An 18,922-nucleotide genomic window follows, 5' to 3' on the forward strand; every position below is an offset into this window, starting at 1 on the left:
TTCTTTACAAAAAAAAAAATAGTACTTTATGTAACATTTTTTTTAAAAAAACAATTGTCTAACACAAGTGAAAATTTTGGTACAACCTGATAATAGATGGAAAAATGACATTGTTTTCTTCAATTTCATTCCATTTCCTTATGATTAGTGGGTACATTTTGCAGTCTCAATTACAAAGAACTAAAAAAAAAAACCCGTCTTTTACAGCATATTCCATTTTTTTTACAAATCCACCATCTAACATAAATGCAAAATAACCCAATTTTCTACTCTCAAAGCATCATTTCATTATAGGAGACTACGAGTTATTAAAAACAAAAATCATATGCTACAAAAACGACACAAGCATAGACTATGCCTCACATAAAAGAATATTCATCAACTATGACTCACATCACAGCTATAGAATGATTTTCAAATTACTAGCATAGACTACAGATATGGCTGGTTTGAAGGCAGTAATCCACCGCCTGCGTAATTTGGTGGAGCAGCATTATATGGGCTTGGTAAAACATTTCCATCCTGGGGATAATAGTATAATCTATGATCAGTAGGTTGCTGAGCATAAGCAGCCTGACTAGGAACTTGGTAATCATAGGCGTGCAAATCAGTACGAGGATATCGTTCTGAAATTCCTGCGTGCACTGCCCTGTTGCTGTAATGAGGACCCTGTCTACCAGTAGCAGGAGAAGGACCTGGACGATTATATCCTCGAAATCTTCCACCGGCCTTCTGTTTTTTTGGCTGTTGCCGTTTACCATGCTCACTGCCCCTCTTTTTCTTATCAGCTTGGGATCTGTCCAGTTGGACAACCCTTTTCTGAAGTGGATCAAGTGGGTAGTCAGCTTCAAGTTTATACTCTTGGACACACCTGATTACAGCCTTTAGAGCAGCAAGTTCTTGTGCATTAACATCTTCCTGCACTTAGAGAATATTTCATCAGTATTAAATCCTATGAACAATTTTTTTTTCCTGTCAAACCACACTTTGTACCTGACCACCACTGGCATTGCCCGTGTTTTCACCCTTCCCTTGTGAATTTCTCCTCAAGTCTTTCAAGTATGTCTTGAGGAGAGGCACAGGAAGGAAGCTTTCAGTAAGTTGGAAGGCATGAATAAAACGTACGGCATCAATCTGTTTCCCACTGTTGACCAACAATTCAATAAGACCTGCACAAGAAACAAGCTTCTGACATTGTGATTCTAAAAAAGAGGGGTGGAAATGGTGCATTTTCACAAGGATAAAGGACTATCCCCAAATCAGCCAGTAATCTAGCATCAGTCCTTGCCTCTCAAAATTTCAATATACTACCAGAGCCTAAGCCGAAACAATGCTTCAGCCTCCACATGCTAATGGTGTCAGTTAATTAAAATAGCACCAACCTGGCACTTTGTGTGTTAACCCAAGAGAGCGGCAGAGCTCAGGTGCTTGCCTGTGTTGAGCAACTGCAAGAACAAGCTTGCAGAGTTCTTCTTCATCAAAATCAGAAGCAATCCTAAAAGTAGCGAGGAGCTGCAAAAACGCCTCTGCTTCCAATGATATCCCATTGGCAGCATCAATGCTACCACTAGCCAACTTAGGTTTCCACTCATCAGCAATTGCCTTGGCATGCTGCTTGGTCTCAGGGTTCAAAAGGTGATCAGCACCTGGGTCAGCCCTTGCCAATAAGGCAGCCATGGCTTCCAGAAAAATACAACAAGATTTGCGCATGCCCTTAAGGGCAGCAAGACTCTCATCCCCCGGTTTGTTAGTTTCATCTGGAGGGTAAAACCCCTCCAGTGAATCCAGCACCAAATGGGCTGGCTCATTTGCAGTTTCTAGTGCAATAGAAAGTTCTTCACAAACAACATGAAGTTTATTAAGATTCTCCATGGTATATTTCAATAGCCCTTTTGCATCCATCTGCTTGCAAAATTCTACAAGTTTTGGATGTGGCTTAAAATCTAAAGCTGCGTCTTCAGAATTTTCACCCATATTATGAGGTAAATCATCAGGACAAGTTGTGTCACCAAGAGAGCTACTTACCTTGCTATTTTTGTTATCTCCATTGTCAACTGACTCTGAAACTGTATGTTGGTGATTTGATTGTGCTTCAGCAATGACAGCAACAGCAGCATCTTTTAGCTCCTGCACTCGATCCAACAGATCTTGCTCTTTGGCAGTGACAGCTGCCTCTCTATCTACAATACTTTTATGGGTTTGAGCTTCTTTTTCTATAAATTCCTTCTCTTTGGATTCAAATTCTTCTAGTTTCATTCTCAGCGTTGTCTCAAGATTGCGAAAGTGCTCCTCAATTTCCATCCACTGAACTCTGTTCTCAGAAGCATTCTTGTGATCTTCCAGCTCATGCACTGCCTTACTAAGCTGTTCTATCAGAGAGCAAGAACCAGCAACAACTTGCTCTGTCTCAGCCATTGTAAACAGCAAAAACAAACTCGTTGATAGTCAATAATGCACAACACTATAGGGAAGTATATATTTCCCACAGTAAAAGGCCTGGAGTTGAAGATCTACAAGTGAAAATCCTGCACAGACCAAAACATGAACATATGAATTACCAAAAATACATTGGAACTGAACATGATAATATTTCAAGTTAAGAATAGAAACTTGAAAAAGAAACAAGAAAACATGTTTGAGACTTTCAATTAGAAAATGAGAATATTTGGTTTGTTCATTTGAAGACAGCCCGTAGAAAATCCACTATTCTCTAACGAGCTTGATATTAAATTCAAACCAGGACAGTGCCTGCTTATGAATGTTGCTTAGTGAAAGAAATGCTGCAATTAGAATTTTACCGGATTAACAACACAGACAAATTTTCTAGCCTCTTTTAACAATAAAGTTACATAACTGAAATTGAAGGTGAAAATATTGTTGATAATCTCTAACAATCATGTTAAACCACTACTTTGTGTGGCAATATATTTGAAACAAATCAAATCCTCTCTGAACTCACCTATTATTCTCCTCTCTATAAAATCATCTAAGCTTCTATGCAACAATATGTAACTTCAACCCGAAAAAGGATTCCTTTTGTGTATCATACAACCAAGTTTCTTTTTTCCTTTGCAATCTCCTTAGCTTAACTATAATTTAGTATATTTGAGAATTCTCTTACAGTTAAAAAATAAAAGACAAACATTTGTGAACCACAAATGGCATGTAGAATAGATTCTCAATAATTAATTTCTAAAGCAAATAACATGATCCAGTTCCAATTATGGTATCCCAAAATTGGAGCATAGGATCTCAATAAAAAATAAAAAAGATTTACGGGCACGACAGGAAAAACTCTAACGCAAAACCCAACCGAGTAAGTATACTACAAACCCATGTTATAGAAATTTCCCAATAACTGAATTCATTATTTGAATCAATTGTAACATTTCTAACCCAAGAAACTAAAGAGCAATTACTGAAAGTTCTAATTCTGAATAAACCATGATGGGATTAAAACTAAAGCATATGTAACCTAACATCTACAAATTCAAAACAAATTGATTCGCAATTGAAAAGGAACAAAAATAAAAACTTCGATCATTCTGAGCCAAAAAAGAAAGTATTGAAAGCGTAGAAACAAAAATCAAATATAGATTGAGCAAACATAAGAAGAAGAAGAAGAAGAAGAAGAAGAAGAAGAAGAAGAATAGAAATAGTCCAAAATCAAAGATTTAAAAGGAAAATTATAAACCCTAATCCGATTAAGTTGAATAAGATAAAGTACCTGAATGTAGGGAAGAAAACCAAAGCAAACGAGGCTGAGAAGAAATCGTTTTAGGCAATCTGTTGTCTGAGACCAAGACAACCAGATTTTGCTTATTCTCAGCTAAATTTTTTTTTCTTAAATAATTAAAAAAAAAAAAGATTTTTCCACAAATTCTCAGAGGATCATTCTTTTCAATTTGATAATAAATTATTTAAATATAAATTAAAATAACATTTATGTTAGGAAAATTATGTAAAATGAGAATATTTGGTTTGTTCATTTGAAGACAGCCCGTAGAAAATCCACCATTCTCTAACGAGCTTGATATTAAATTCAAATCAGGACAGTGCCTGCCTGCTTAATGAATGTTGCTTAGTGAAAGAAATACAGCAATTAGAATTTTACCCGTATTAACTACACAGACAAATTTTCTAGCCTCTTTTAAGCATAAAGTTACATAACTGAAATTGAAGGTGACATTGTTGATAATCTCTAACAATTGAGTTAAACCACTACTTAGTGTGGCAATCTACTTGAGAACAAATGAAATTCGCTCTTAACTCACCTATTATTCTTTTCTCTATGTAAAATCGTGTAAGCTTCTATGCAAAAATATGTAACTGAAATTGTGATTGACCCACCGCCCAAAACAATGCTTCACCATTGCAACACTATATATATCCCTTAAACCCAAAAATAAGAACTACCTCACCACTGAATTCGTACCTTATTCTTCATTACAATCATATATCAGTAACAAAAACCACAAGAAAATTATGCTATCGTTTTGATCAATTCTTCAACCCCATATCGATTTCAATGGCTACTTTTCAAACCAAACCACGCCAAAGCATCATGCATTCACATAAATAACAACTAACAGACTTCAAGAACTGAAATTTCCCCACCAAAATGTGGTAAAGCAGCCCTAATTCTATATAAATTAAGCAGTACAAACAAATTAAAGAAAGAAACTCATAGCATAGAGAGTAGGAAGGTGCGTACCACAAAAATCAAATGCAAGTAGGCGAAGCAAAACCCTAGAAATTACAGAGAGTTGTCGTAGAAAAACGAAAGGAAGGGCTGGAATTTTGATTAGAAAATATGAAAGTGAAATACGAGGGAAACCAAATAAAGATTTGTGTGAACCCTAAAACCCCTCTTTCACAAAAGGACACGTGGATGAATCTTGGTCGGCTTTGTTTCAGTGGCGTTAAACCAATTGAATTCCATAAATAAATAAAACTTACAAAAATGAATTTTTACAAAAATACTATCACACGGAATTTCTTTCAAAAATATTGTATTTTTATAAAACACAATTAAAACACAAAGCTAGAACAACTCAAAACAACAGTAGAACATTAAAAAACACCAGTAGAACACCAGTGAAACTTAATACAGTATACTACAGTATAAAACTTATAAAAAAACACAGTAAAAAAGTAAAAAAATAAAAAATTCCGTCTGACAGTATTTTAGTAAAAAAATAGCAAAAGTTAAAGTTAGTATACGATATAAATTTTCCTAAATAAATAAATAAAAGCTATACCAATTAAGAAAGGTTAAAAGGCACTTTATAATGCATTAAAAAAAAGCACTTTATAAAATATTAAATTTAATTTGATCCACATTATTAAATATAATATTAAAATTTATCATCGTTGTAAAATAACAGATTTAATTAAGTTTATATATATTTTTAAAAAATTATATATACAATTAATATTTTAATAGAAAAAAATAAATTTAAAAATCTTATATGATACAAATGTATTCAAAAACTTAATAAATCAAATTTATACTTTTAATATAATTTCCTTGTGTAATATGATTTACAAGATTGTTTCGAGGGTGGTGGCTAATTGATTTAAAGTAGTGCTGCCACATGAAATTTCTAACACACAAAGTGCATTTATATTAGGTTGGTTAATTTTTGATAATATCATAATGTCGTTTGAAATTATACACTACTTGAAGTGTAAAGTTTTTGGGAAGGAGGGGATGATGGCATTAAAACTTAATATGTGTAAAGCGTACGATATGTTGGAGTGGAATTATCTCATATTTATACTTCGGAAACTTGATTTTTCACAACATTGGATACTTCTAACACACAAAGTGCATTTATATTAGGTTGGTTAATTTTTGATAATATCATAATGTCGTTTGAAATTATACACCACTTGAAGTGTAAAGTTTTTGGGAAGGAGGGGATGATGACATTAAAACTTAATATGTGTAAAGCGTACGATATGTTGGAGTGGAATTATCTCATATTTATACTTCAGAAACTTGATTTTTCACAACATTGGGTACCTGGTTTAAGTTGTTTTTCCACGATGAGGTATTAGGTTGTTCACGGTGGTCATATGATAGGGCTTATTGTTCCTTGTAGACGGATAAGGCAAAGAGACCTTTTGTCTCCTTATTTATTTTTTATTTGTGCTAAAGGCTTCTCGGCATTACTTTGTCGATATGAGCATAATCAGTTAATAAAAAGGTGTCGTGTGGCTAGGGGTATTCCGTCAATTTCTCATATATTATTTGTTGATGATAGCTATCTATTTGTCCAAGCTAAGGGACTCATAGAGTGATGGAGATTCTACATAGTTTTGAGAGGATGTCAGGTCAAAAGATTAATTTGACTAAATCTGCTTTCTTTAGTAGGAATGTGAGTGGTGCTATTCAGAAGGTTGTTTGTGCTATTTTTAATATAAATGAAGTTGTTGAGAATAGTGTGTACTTGGGTCTCCCAAGTACAATCGATCGAAACAAGTCTGATGTATTGGGCTTTCTTAAGGAGAAGATGAGGAAGCATATACAAAGATGGAATGGTAAACTCTTGTCGCATGCTGTTATAGAGGTCCTACTTTGTAATAAAGCTCAAAGTCTTCCAACTTATGCTATGAGTATTTTCCTTTTGCCTACGAGAACATGTCATGAGTTGGAACAACTTATGGCTAATTTTTAGTGGAAGTCGTCTACATGTTCCTGTCAAAGAATTTCGTGGAGGAGTTAAGAGAGGATGGCGTGTAGTAAGAGTTTAGAATTTGTTTTAGAATGAGATTCTAACCCTTTTGCATGAATGATTTTTCTTATCTTTTTAGTGTTAGGGTTCTCCTATCTAAACTTTGCCCACTAATGGGATAAATACACAAAATACATTGCCCGACTCATGAGGCATTAAACCTTTGTTGACGTGGATGTCACATCATGTTAATAGTTGCCAATTTGTGTCCTAATTTTATGGATAATAAAAATATATAAATACTTTATTGATAATTACTTTATTTCCATATTGATATTGTGAGATCTATAATTAATAAATGTGATATAAAACTAGATATATGGATATCTATTAACTACTTATCTGTAAGCTATGCTTGTGGCTATCTTGCTATCTTGATGCACATGGTGCTCGAGGTTTATCTTGCTTGGACCAATCGTCTGTCCAACAACTAAAAGGTTTAACTTTGTTAATTGGCTCAGTCCATTATCTTAATTGGGCCTACAATAATTAAGTAAAAGGGGTAAGTTGAAAAATACCATTTTTATTAATCAATTAATCAAATTTACTTCTATTGTTATATTTAGTTGAAACATACCTCTTTTTATATGTATTGTACCCAAAATACCCTGACAAAAGAGAGTCACATAGAGAGTATCTTGAAGTGACATGGACAAAATTGGTACAATGTTTAAAAAATGAGGTAAAAATGATAGACTTTAAAAAAAAAAGATAAAAATAAAAGATTACAATATAAAAAGAGTATAGAGTATAATTTTCTCTAAGGTAAAACTATATTGGAATTACACGTGTCTTTTATCTAGAAACATAATATTACAATTACAATTTAAAAATAAAAAAAGTGAAACCCTATAACTAAACATTGGAGATAATAAAATTGTGTTTGTTGTTATAATCATCAAAGCTTGCAATCATCTTCTCCATCATGGAAACACTATAAATCCTTTTTGGATTGAGATTAAACTCCACAGCAGCAACACCCCCAAATATAAAAATAGCCATCCAAGCAACATGAATAACAGCCAAGAATAGGCCTGACCTAGGCGATGCTACAACATTAGTCGATTCCAACAGAATTTCAAAATAGAGTCTAAAGAAGTAAACACCACTCGAACAAAGACAAACCCAAAAAAGAACAAGTATGTTCTTCACATCAATAACCGTTTTGTGATTGAGTATGTATTTTCCTGTGAATTTTTCCATTTCCATAACCTTCTTTCTCTTCTTCAGTGTTTGTTGGACATAAACAACATGGATAGTGAGTGATGCAATGGCTATTATCATTAGAAGAGCAGCAATTGATGCTTCCCATGGGTTAAGCGTAGTTAGGGCTGTGCACACAAAGAATTTTACATAAATACTTGCTTGGTAAGAAGCCGCAACACAAAATGTTACACCCACTAGTAGTGGCCAACATACGTTGTGGTTTAAATTTCCTATTTTTAAACCACACACTTCAGCCCAAGTTACATTATTACCACAAGGATCCATTATTTATTAGCAATTATGTGTATATTTTTACTATTCAAAGAGAATCGCTCTGTTTCTTTTATATTAATTATATAAGTGAAAGAGTTGTATATAATATGATAGAAGAGTATTACTACTGTCTTATATAGGGAATTGTGTGTTTAGCCTAGTTTGATTAGGATACGGAGAGTTTTAGTCCTATTTTGATTAGGATTATTTTTTAGCATTTCAAAAACAAAATTATCTTTTTTTCTTTTAAAGGTTATCAGTTGAACATTTCCATTATCTTGATTTTTGTTGGAATATAAAAATCAAAACTCTGACTAAAAATATTGGACCCCTTTTTTAAAAAAATAATAATAAAATATTCTCATATTGTTTGTATTAAAAAATCTGCAGCACCTAATAATAGTTAGCCAAATAATTATTGTTGGTCCCTGGACGATACGGCCTATTTTATTTCTTAAGTATTTTTTGAAAAAAAAATATAAGAATAAAAATTTTGACTAAAAATATCGGATCCCTTCTCAAAAAATAAATAAAGAAATAAATATATTGTTTGTATTTAAAAATTTGCAGCACCTAAAAATTACACATTTTAAGGATTTTTATTGCAAAAATATGATTATTTTTTTGGGGGGACAAAAAGTTAAAAACTATGAGAAATATAGGATAAGGTAAGTAATTACCCTAAGAATGTAACTGGTTACCTTAAATTGTTTTTATCATATTTTTTTAACTCTTTTTTTTTAGTATTTTCCATATTTTTTTTATTAGAAAAGGCATATTTTGTAAATTTTTCCCAAAAAAAAACGATAAAATGATTTTTTTTTTACAAATATTACCCTAAGTTGTTTTTAGCACATTTCCTTAGAATTTTTATTTTTAAGGCTTTTATTTGTGATTATCCTAGTTATATAAAATTTAAATAAATAAACAATACCAATATATAATAAAAGAATATATATTAAAAAAAATAATAACTAATATTTGTTGTACAAATTATTTATTAGACCATCTCCAATAATTACACTATTTTAGAGTACTTTTTCATTAATTTGATGTAAAATCTATTAAGTAACGATTTCAATAATTCACACCAAATATCACAACAAATAAAAGTATTTTGCTTCAAAAATCTCAGATTTTATATTATTAGCATTAGTAATTAATAATAACTAATTTATGATATAGTATTATTTATTGTCAACAACTTAAATAATATATTTCTTATATCAAACAAAAAAAAAGGTTAAAAAAAAGTTATGTATCAATTTAGTATAGATTCAAAATTCAATATTATTATGATGTAAAATTTGGTACATACCAATTTGGTATAATTCAGAGTAGAATGATATGAGGATTTAACACTAATTCGATGTAATGGTGCACTTTTGGAGGTGCTCTAAATAATTCTAGTGTGTTTCTATAGTGCACTCCAAAAAATAAGTATACTCGTGCATCCGTTTTTATTTTCAATATTAAATAGTTATGATTTTTTTTTATATATACAATATATATTATAATTTTATATACATGATGTTATATATTATAATTATTAAGACATCTTACAAATTTTTGAAAAATTCATAATAATTTATGATACAGATTGTAAGGTTTAAACAATCTATTTCACATGCGTATAAAATACGTTTATTTTAAATTTCTCAAAAAAATTTAGAATATCTTAAATAACTATGATGTAAATATATATATAGTTAGGATTAAAATTATCTGGATATCAAAAATGTGAAGGGGTATATCGATACACTCGTTTTTTTAGGAGTGTACTGTAAAAAAAATTAATTGTTTTAATTTTAATTATTTTATAAGACAATATACATTATAGTTGTAATAAGTACCACATCAATTTCTGATCAATTTATGTTATCAAAATCAAATTATAAATAGCTTGACTAGCGAGTGTATGAAAAAGAAAATAAAATTTTGCCTGGTATTGGTTAGCGCTTTGATTTTAAAAACGGTAAATTTAAGAGGTTTATTGGCTGTATTTTTTAGTTTTTAATTTTCAACTTTTCGAATTGTATTTTTAAAAGTGAATAAAAAATATTTTTTGTCAATATAAAAAATTTAATGGTGTTTCACTAAGGTTTTTTAAAACTATTTTTTATATTTTTTTTACTAAAAAAATTTAATATCCTACACTATACCATGACATGATCCCATCCTATCTCAAACTGAATGACCCAGACTTGGACCCCAGCCCGAACCCGAACCCTAACCCTAACCTCGAACCTCGGACCTCGAACCCAAACCCAGGGCTAGGTTTGAGTTTAGGGTTTGGGTTCAGGTCTGGAGGTCCGTGTCCGAGTTTGGGCTAGGGTTAGGGTCAGGGCCAGGTTCCGTGTCTAGGTATGGGTCGGGGTCGGGATCGTGGTTGAGGTCTGAGTTTGGAGTCTGGGTCCAGGTCAAAGTTTGGGTTTGGGTCCAGGTTCGAGGTTGGGTTTGGGTGGGGGTCCAGTTTTGAAGTCCAGTTTCAGAGTCCGAGTTTATGTTTAGGTCCGACTATGTGAGAAAAAATGTAAAATATAATATGTTAGACAAAAAATATTTACAAAAATAAAAAATAACATTTTGATGTTTTCTGTTTTCTAGTTTTTTAAAACTTAGTTTTCAAAAAAATTGTTTTTAAAAAATTTGGCCAAACACCTATTAGATTTTAAAAGTTGTTAAGACTGAAAAATAATTGTTAAATTATGAAGTCAAAAAATTTCTAAATTATTCATTTGTTTAAAACATTATAAAAAAAAAATTGAGATAATAACTTGTCAAAGTGTCAAAAACATAAGTGAGTACATGAATAATTTCTGATACGGAAGAATTTTGTAAAATTATAAATACACAAAGAGAGCGTTAATAGTTTTTACTTTAATAAATAGAGGGATATTGGCAGCTAAACCACCTGAATTTTACGTTTTGTAACACTTAACCATATAAATTCAATTTTTCACGGCAAAACCTACTGAACTCCCATTCCGTTTTGCTATGTACCCCACCGTCTAAAAATCACAGTTAAGTGCCACTGTGGACTGCCCACGTGTACACACTTGTACACGTGGTAAATTTTTAGTAGTCCACGTAATATTAAGGGCTTTTTTTATAAGTGTACAACAAAAACAACATAATTACAAAAAATGTGCAAAAAAAAAAAATTATTTTAAAAACTTATACATTTTGAAAACTTATTACATGAAACCATACATTTTAATCATTAAATAATAAAATATGTTTATTAAAACTCAAAATAAATAATTTCGTAAAATTAATTAAACAGTTTTATAAAAATAAACAAATTAAATATTTTTTTATTAAAAGATAAATATTTATTATCTATTTTAGTATGAATTATTATAATTTAATAAGAATTTTTTTAATAAAATACAATATCAAAATTATAAACACTAATGTATATAAATATAAATCAATATTTAAAATTACTAAAAATAAACATGATACATAGAGTGATATAATAAACATATGTGAATATTATTATTTCATTTATTAAATTAGTATGTTTAATAGAAAGAAAACAAAATAAACATATATATATACAAAGTATTTTATATTATTAGTATGTTTATTATAATTGTAAACATAAAAGTAGACATAGCCAATTTATACTATACTAAAATAAGTATATATTTTTTCTATTGTTTCTATATATTGATTATTTTTTAATGAGTTAGTGAACGAATTTTCTATTGAAATATAATTCTTACATCAAAAAATATATAAAAGAAAACTTTATAAACTCCAAAAATTATTTAATTAGAAAAAATAAACATGACACAATAAACAAAGAAAAAGATAAAGATAAACAATTTTTCTTATATATATTATTTATTCTTTTAAAAAAATTACTAGAAAATAAACATAACACACATAGAGTGATATAATAAACCTATGCAAATATTATTATTTTGTTTATTAAATTAGTATGTTTAATTAATAGAAAATAAAACAAACACATACATAAAATATTTTATATTATTGGGATGTTTATTATAATTGTAAACATAAAAATAAACATAGTCAATATTACCATATATATAATAATCAATAATTATTACCATATATATATTATAAAAGAAATTGAATTTTTTTTTTTTAGTTATATATAAAAATGTATGAGAAAATGATAATAAGTTTTTTTCACATATTTTGTAATTAATTAAAATAATGTATATAAAATTGTAAAATGCCCTTAAAGTTATTAAAATATTATAAAAAATAATTTAAAAATTATAAAAAATATATTTTATTTTATTTTGTAATCTCTAACAATCATGTTATACCACTACTTTGTGTGGCAATATATTTGAGAACAAATCAAATCCTCTCTGAACTCACCCATTATTCTTCTCTCTATAAAATCATCTAAGCTTCTATGCAACAATATATAACTTCAACCCTAAAAAGGATTCCTTTTGTGTATCATACAACCAAGTTTCTTTTTTCCTTTGCAATCTCCTTAGCTTAACTATAATTTAGAATATTTGAGAATTCTCTTACAGTTAAAAAGTAAAAGACAAACATTTGTGAACCACAAATGGCATGTAGAATAGATTCTCAATAATTAATTTCTAAAGCAAATAACATGATCCAGTTCCAGTTACTATATCCCAAAATTGGAGCATAGGATCTCAATAAAAAATAAAAAAGATTCACGGGCATGACAGGAAAAACTCTTTAATGCAAATCCCAACCGAGTAAGTATACTACAAACCCATTTTATAGAAATTTCCCAATAACTAAATTCATTATTTGAATCAATTGTAACATTTCTAACCCAAGAAACTCAAGAGCGATTACTGAAAGTTCTAATTCTGAATAACCCATGATGGGATTAAAACTAAAGCATATGTAACCTAACATCTACAAATTCAAAACAAATTAATTCGCAATTGAGAAGGAACAAAAAAAAACTTCGATCATTCTGAGCCCAAAAAGAAAGTATTGAAAGCGTAGAAGCAAAACTCAAATATAGATTGAGCAACGATAAGAAGAAGTATAAAAATAGTGCAAAATCAAAGATTTAAAAGGAAAATTATAAACCCTAATCCAATGAAGCTGAAAGTACCTGAATGTAGGGAAGAAAACCAAAGCAAACGAGGCTGAGAAGCAGTCGTTTTAGGCAATCTGTTGTCTGAGACCAAGACAACCAGCTTTCGCTTAAACTCAGCTAAAAGTTTTTTTTTTTCCTTAAATAATTAAAAAAAAATGATTTTTCCACAACTTCTCAGAGGATCATTCTTTTCAATTTGATTATAAATTATTTAAATATAAATTAAAATAACATTTTATGTTAGGCAAATTATGTAAAATGAGAATATTTGGTTTGTTCATTTGAAGACAGCCCGTAGAAAATCCACTATTCTCTAACGAGCTTGATATTAAATTCAAATCAGGACAGTGCTTGCCTGCTTAATGAATGTTACTTAGTGAAAGAAATGCAGCATTTAGAATTTTACCCATATTAACTAGACAAATTTTCTAGTCTCTTTTAAGACTAAAGTTACATAACTAAAATTGAAGGTGAAATTGTTGATAATCTATAACAATTGAGTTAAACCACTACTTAGTGTGGCAATCTATTTGAGAACAAATGAAATTCTCTCTTAACTCACCTATTATTCTTTTCTCTCTGTAAAATCGTGTAAGCTTCTATGCAAAAATATGTAACTAAAATTGTGATTGACCCACCGCCCAAAACAATGCTTCACCATTGCAACACTATATATATCCCTTAAACCCAAAAATAAGAACTACCTCACCACTGAATTCGTACCTTATTCTTCATTACAATCATATATCAGTAACAAAAACCACATGAAAATTATGCTATCGTTTTGGTCAATTCTTCAATCCCATATCGATTTCAATGGCTACTTTTCAAACCAAACCACGCCAAAGCATCATGCATTCACATAAATAACAACTAACAGACTTCAAGAACTGAAATTTCCCCACCAAAATGTGGTAAAGCAGCCCTAATTCTATATAAATTAAGCAGTACAAACAAATTAAAGAAAGAAACTCATAGCATAGAGAGTAGGAAGGTGCGTACCACAAAAATCAAATGCAAGTAGGCGAAGCAAAACCCTAGAAATTACAGAGAGTTGTCGTAGAAAAACGAAAGGAAGGGCTGGAATTTTGATTAGAAAATATGAAAGTGAAATACGAGGGAAACCAAATAAAGATTTGTGTGAACCCTAAAACCCCTCTTTCACAAAAGGACACGTGGATGAATCTTGGTCGGCTTTGTTTCAGTGGCGTTAAACCAATTGAATTTCATAAATAAAGGAAAATTTACAACAATATTGAAATTTGGGTTAATTTTTACAAAAATGTTGTCACACGAAAATCTTTTCAAAAATACTGTGTTTTTATAAAACACCAGTAAAAGACAAAGCAGAACAACTCAAAACAACAGTAGAACACTAGTAAAACACTAGTAGAACACCAGTGAAAACTTAACACAGTATACTGCAGTATGAAACTTATAAAAAAACACAGTAAAAAAGTAAAAAATTCTGCCTCGCAGTATTTTTATAAAAAAATAGCAAAAGTTAGTATACCATGTAAATTTTCCTAAATAAATAAATAAATGAAACTTACGAAAATACTGGAATTTGAGTGAATTTTTATAAAAATACTGTCACAGAGAATTTTTTTCAAAAATATTTTGTTTTTATAAAACACCAGTAAAACACAAAGCTGGAGCAACTCAAAACAACAATAGAATAATTAAAAAACATCAGTAGAACACCAATGAAAGAAACTTAACACAGTATACTACAGTATGAAACTTATAAAAAACACAGTAAAAAAGTAAAAAAGTAAAAAATTCCGTCTGACAGTATTTTTGTAAAAAAATAACAAAAGTTAGTATACCATATAAATTTTCCTAAATAAATAAATAAAAGCTATACCAACTAAGAAAGGTTAAAAGGCACTTTATAATGCATTAAAAAAAAGCACTTTATAAAATATTAAATTTAATTTGATCCACATTATTAAATATAATATTAAAATTTATCCTCGTTGTAAAATAACAGATTTAATTAAATTTATATATGTATTTTTAAAAAATTATATATACAATTAATATTTTAATAAAAATAAATAAATTTAAAAATCTTATATGATACAAATGTATTCAAAAACCTAATAAATTAAATTTATACTTTTAATATAATTTCCTTGTGTAATATGATTTACAAGATTGTTTCGAGGGTTGTGGCTAATTGATTTAAAGTAGTGCTAGTAATTTCTAACACACAAAGTGCATTTATATCAGGTTGGTTAATTTTTGATAATATCATGATGTCGTTTGAAATTATACACTACTTGAAGTGTAAAGTTTTTGGGAAGGAGGGGATTATGGCATTAAAACTTAATATGTGTAAAGCGTACGATATATTGGAGTGGAATTATCTTAGATTTATACTTCAGAAACTTGATTTTTCACAACATTGGGTACCTGGTTTTCAGTTGTTTTTCCATGATGAGGTATTAGGTTGTTCACGGTGGTCATATAATACGGCTTATTGTTCCTTGTAGAGGGATAAGGCAAAGAGACCTTCTGTCTCCTTATTTATTTTTTATTTGCGCTAAAGGCTTCTCGGCATTACTTTGTCGGTATGAGCATAATCAGTTGATAAAAAGGTGTCGTGTGGCTAGGGGTATTCAGTCAATTTCTCATATATTATTTGTTGACGATAGCTATCTATTTGTCCAAGCTAAGGGACTCATAGAGTGATGGAGATTCTACATAGTTTTGAGAGGATGTCAGGTCAAAAGATTAATTTGACTAAATCTACTGCTTCCTTTAGTAGGAATGTGAGTGGTGTTATTCGGAAGGTTGTTTGTGCTATTTTTAATATAAATGTAGCTGTTGAGAATAGTGTGTACTGGGGTCTCCCAAGTACAATCGATCGAAACAAGTCTGATGTATTGGGCTTTCTTAAGGAGAAGATGAGGAAGCATATACAAAGATGGAATGGTAAACTCTTGTCGCATGCTGGTATAGAGGTCCTACTTTGTAATAAAGCTCAAAGTCTTCCAACTTATGCTATGAGTATTTTCCTTTTGTCTAGGAGAACATGTCATGAGTTGGAACAACTTATGGCTAATTTTTGGTAGAAGCCGTCTACATATTCCTGTCAAAGAATTTCGTGGAGGAGTTAAGAGAGGATGGCGTGTAGTAAGAGTTTAGAATTTGTTTTAGAATGAGATTCTAACCCTTTTGCATGAATGATTTTTCTTATATTTTTAGTGTTAGGTTCTCCTATCTAAACTTTGTCCACTAATGGGATAAATACACAAAATACATTGCTCGACTCATGAGGCATTAAACTTTTGTTGACGTGGATGTCACATTATGTTGATAGTTGCCAATTTGTGTCCTACTTTTATGGATAATAAAAATATATAAATGCTTTATTGATAATTACTTTATTTCCATATTGATATTGTGAGATCTATAATTAATAAATGTGATATAAAACTAGATATATGGAAATCTATTAACTACTTATCCGTAAGCTCTGCTTGGGGCTATCTTGATGCACACAGTGCTCGAGGTTTATCTCGCTTGGACCAATCATCTGTCCAACAACTAAAAGGTTTAACTTTGTTAATGGGCTCAGTCCATTATCTTAATTGAGCCCGCAATTGGGCCTAAAATAATTAAGTAAAAGGGGTAAGTTGAAAAATACCACTTTTATTAATCAATTAATCAAATTTACCTCTATTTTTATTTTTAGTTGAAACATACCTCTTTTTATATGTATTGTACCCAAAATACCCTGACATAAGAGAGTCACATGGAGAGTATCTTGAAGTGACAAAAATAAAATTGGTACAATGTTTAAAAAATGAGGTAAAAATGATAGATTTTTTTTTAAAAAAAAGATAAAAATAAAAGATTACAATATAAAAAAAAAAATAGAGTATAATTTTCTCTAACGGTAAAACTATATTGGAATTACACGTGTCTTTTATCTAGAAACATAATATTACAATTACAATTTAAAAATAAAAAAAGTGAAACCCTATAACTAAACATTGGAGATAATAAAATTGTGTTTGTTGTTATAATCATCAAAGCTTGCAATCATCTTCTCCATCATGGAAACACTATAAATCCTTTTTGGATTGAGATTAAACTCCACAGCAGCAACACCCCCAAATATAAAAATAGCCATCCAAGCAACATGAATAACAGCCAAGAATAGGCCTGACCTAGGCGATGCTACAACATTAGTCGATTCCAACAGAATTTCAAAATACAGTCTAAAGAAGTAAACACCACTCGAACAAAGACAAACCCAAAAAAGAACAAGTATGTTCTTCACATCAATAACTGTTTTGTGATTGAGTATGTATTTTCCTGTGAATTTTTCCATTTCCATAACCTTCTTTCTCTTCTTCAGTGTTTGTTGGACATAAACAACATGGATAGTGAGTGATGCAATAGCTATTATCATTAGAAGAGCAGCAATTGATGCTTCCCATGGGTTAAGCGTAGTTAGGGCTGTGCACACAAAGAATTTTATATAAATACTTGCTTGGTAAGAAGCCGCAACACAAAATGTTACACCCACTAGGAGTGGCCAACATACGTTGTGGTTTAAATTTCCTATTTTTAAACCACACACTTCAGCCCAAGTTACATTATTACCACAAGGATCCATTGTTTATTAGTAATTATGTGTATATTTTTACTATTACGAAGAGGATCACTCTGTTCTTTTTATATTAATTATATAAGTGAAAGAGTTGTATATAATATGATTGAAGAGTATTACTACTGTCTTATATAAGGAACTGTGTGTTTAGCCTAGTTTGATTAGGATACGGAGAGTTTTAGTCCTATTTTGATTAGGATTATTTTTTAGCATTTCAAAAACAAAATTATCTTTTTTTCTTTTAACGGTTATCAGTTGAACATTTCCATTATCTTGATTTTTGTTGGAATATAAAAATCAAAACTCTGACTAAAAATATTGGAACCCTTTAAAAAAAAATAATAAAATATTCTCATATTGTTTGCATTAAAAAATCTGCAGCACCTAATAAAAATTAGCCAAATAATTATTGTTGGTCCCTGGAGTGGACGATACGGCCTATTTAATTTCTTAAGTATTTTTTGAAAAAAAAAAATATAAGAATAAAAATTTTGACTAAAAATATCGGATCCCTTCTCAAAAAATAAATAAAGAAATAAATATATTGTTTGTATTTAAAAATTTGCAGCACCTAAAAATTACACATTTTAAGGATTTTTATTGCAAAAATATGATTATTTTTTTGGGGGGACAAAAAGTTAAAAACTATGAGAAATATAGGATAAGGTAAGTAATTACCCTAAGAATGTAACTGGTTACCTTAAATTGTTTTTATCATATTTTTTTAACTCTTTTTTTTTTTTAGTATTTTCCATATTTTTTTTTATTAGAAAAGGCATATTTTGTAAATTTTTCCCAAAAAAAAACGATAAAATGATTTTTTTTTTTTTTTTTAAAAATATTACCCTAAGTTGTTTTTAGCACATTTCCTTAGAATTTCTATTTTTAAGGCTTTTATTTGTGATTATCCTAGTTATATAAAATTTAAATAAATAAACAATACCAATATATAATAAAAGAAAAATAATAACTAATATTTGTTGTAGAAATTATTTATTA

The 18,922-nt window shown here is 29.7% G+C and overlaps 4 protein-coding genes across 5 annotated transcripts; 2 read left to right on the top strand and 2 right to left on the bottom strand.

The window, feature by feature from the left end:
- Positions 1–93: 93 nt before the first annotated feature.
- Positions 94–4,913, bottom strand: LOC115712767 (FRIGIDA-like protein 3). 2 transcript variants are annotated; one of them, XM_030641124.2, is made up of 5 exons: positions 4,715–4,908; positions 3,728–3,793; positions 1,383–2,525; positions 994–1,169; positions 94–918 (listed from the first exon to the last, which is right to left on the bottom strand). In XM_030641124.2, exons 3-5 carry the CDS (start codon positions 2,413–2,415, stop codon positions 433–435), a joined length of 1,695 nt encoding a protein of 564 aa, XP_030496984.2. In that variant the 5' UTR covers positions 2,416–2,525; positions 3,728–3,793; positions 4,715–4,908; the 3' UTR covers positions 94–432. The 2 variants fall into 2 exon arrangements, with proteins under 2 accessions (XP_030496984.2, XP_030496983.2); XM_030641123.2 differs by lacking the exon at positions 3,728–3,793 and having other exon boundaries at positions 4,715–4,913.
- Positions 4,914–6,305: 1,392 nt separating this feature from the next.
- LOC115713720 (uncharacterized) lies at positions 6,306–6,683 on the top strand. The gene has a single exon (XM_030642201.2). It carries the CDS (start codon positions 6,306–6,308, stop codon positions 6,681–6,683), a length of 378 nt encoding a protein of 125 aa, XP_030498061.2.
- A 792-nt stretch (positions 6,684–7,475) lies between these two features.
- LOC115712768 (uncharacterized) lies at positions 7,476–14,436 on the bottom strand. The gene is made up of 3 exons (XM_030641125.2): positions 14,299–14,436; positions 13,312–13,377; positions 7,476–8,071 (listed from the first exon to the last, which is right to left on the bottom strand). The coding sequence occupies exon 3, from the start codon at positions 8,022–8,024 to the stop codon at positions 7,596–7,598; it is 429 nt and encodes a 142-aa protein (XP_030496985.2). The 5' UTR covers positions 8,025–8,071; positions 13,312–13,377; positions 14,299–14,436; the 3' UTR covers positions 7,476–7,595.
- A 1,556-nt stretch (positions 14,437–15,992) lies between these two features.
- On the top strand, positions 15,993–16,376 carry LOC133037130 (uncharacterized). Its single transcript, XM_061113961.1, has one exon. The coding sequence runs from the start codon at positions 15,993–15,995 to the stop codon at positions 16,374–16,376; it is 384 nt and encodes a 127-aa protein (XP_060969944.1).
- The last annotated feature ends 2,546 nt before the right edge of the window (positions 16,377–18,922 follow it).

This window comes from Cannabis sativa, chromosome 4, assembly GCF_029168945.1.
Source record: "Cannabis sativa cultivar Pink pepper isolate KNU-18-1 chromosome 4, ASM2916894v1, whole genome shotgun sequence".
Classification (NCBI taxonomy): Eukaryota; Viridiplantae; Streptophyta; class Magnoliopsida; order Rosales; family Cannabaceae; genus Cannabis; species Cannabis sativa.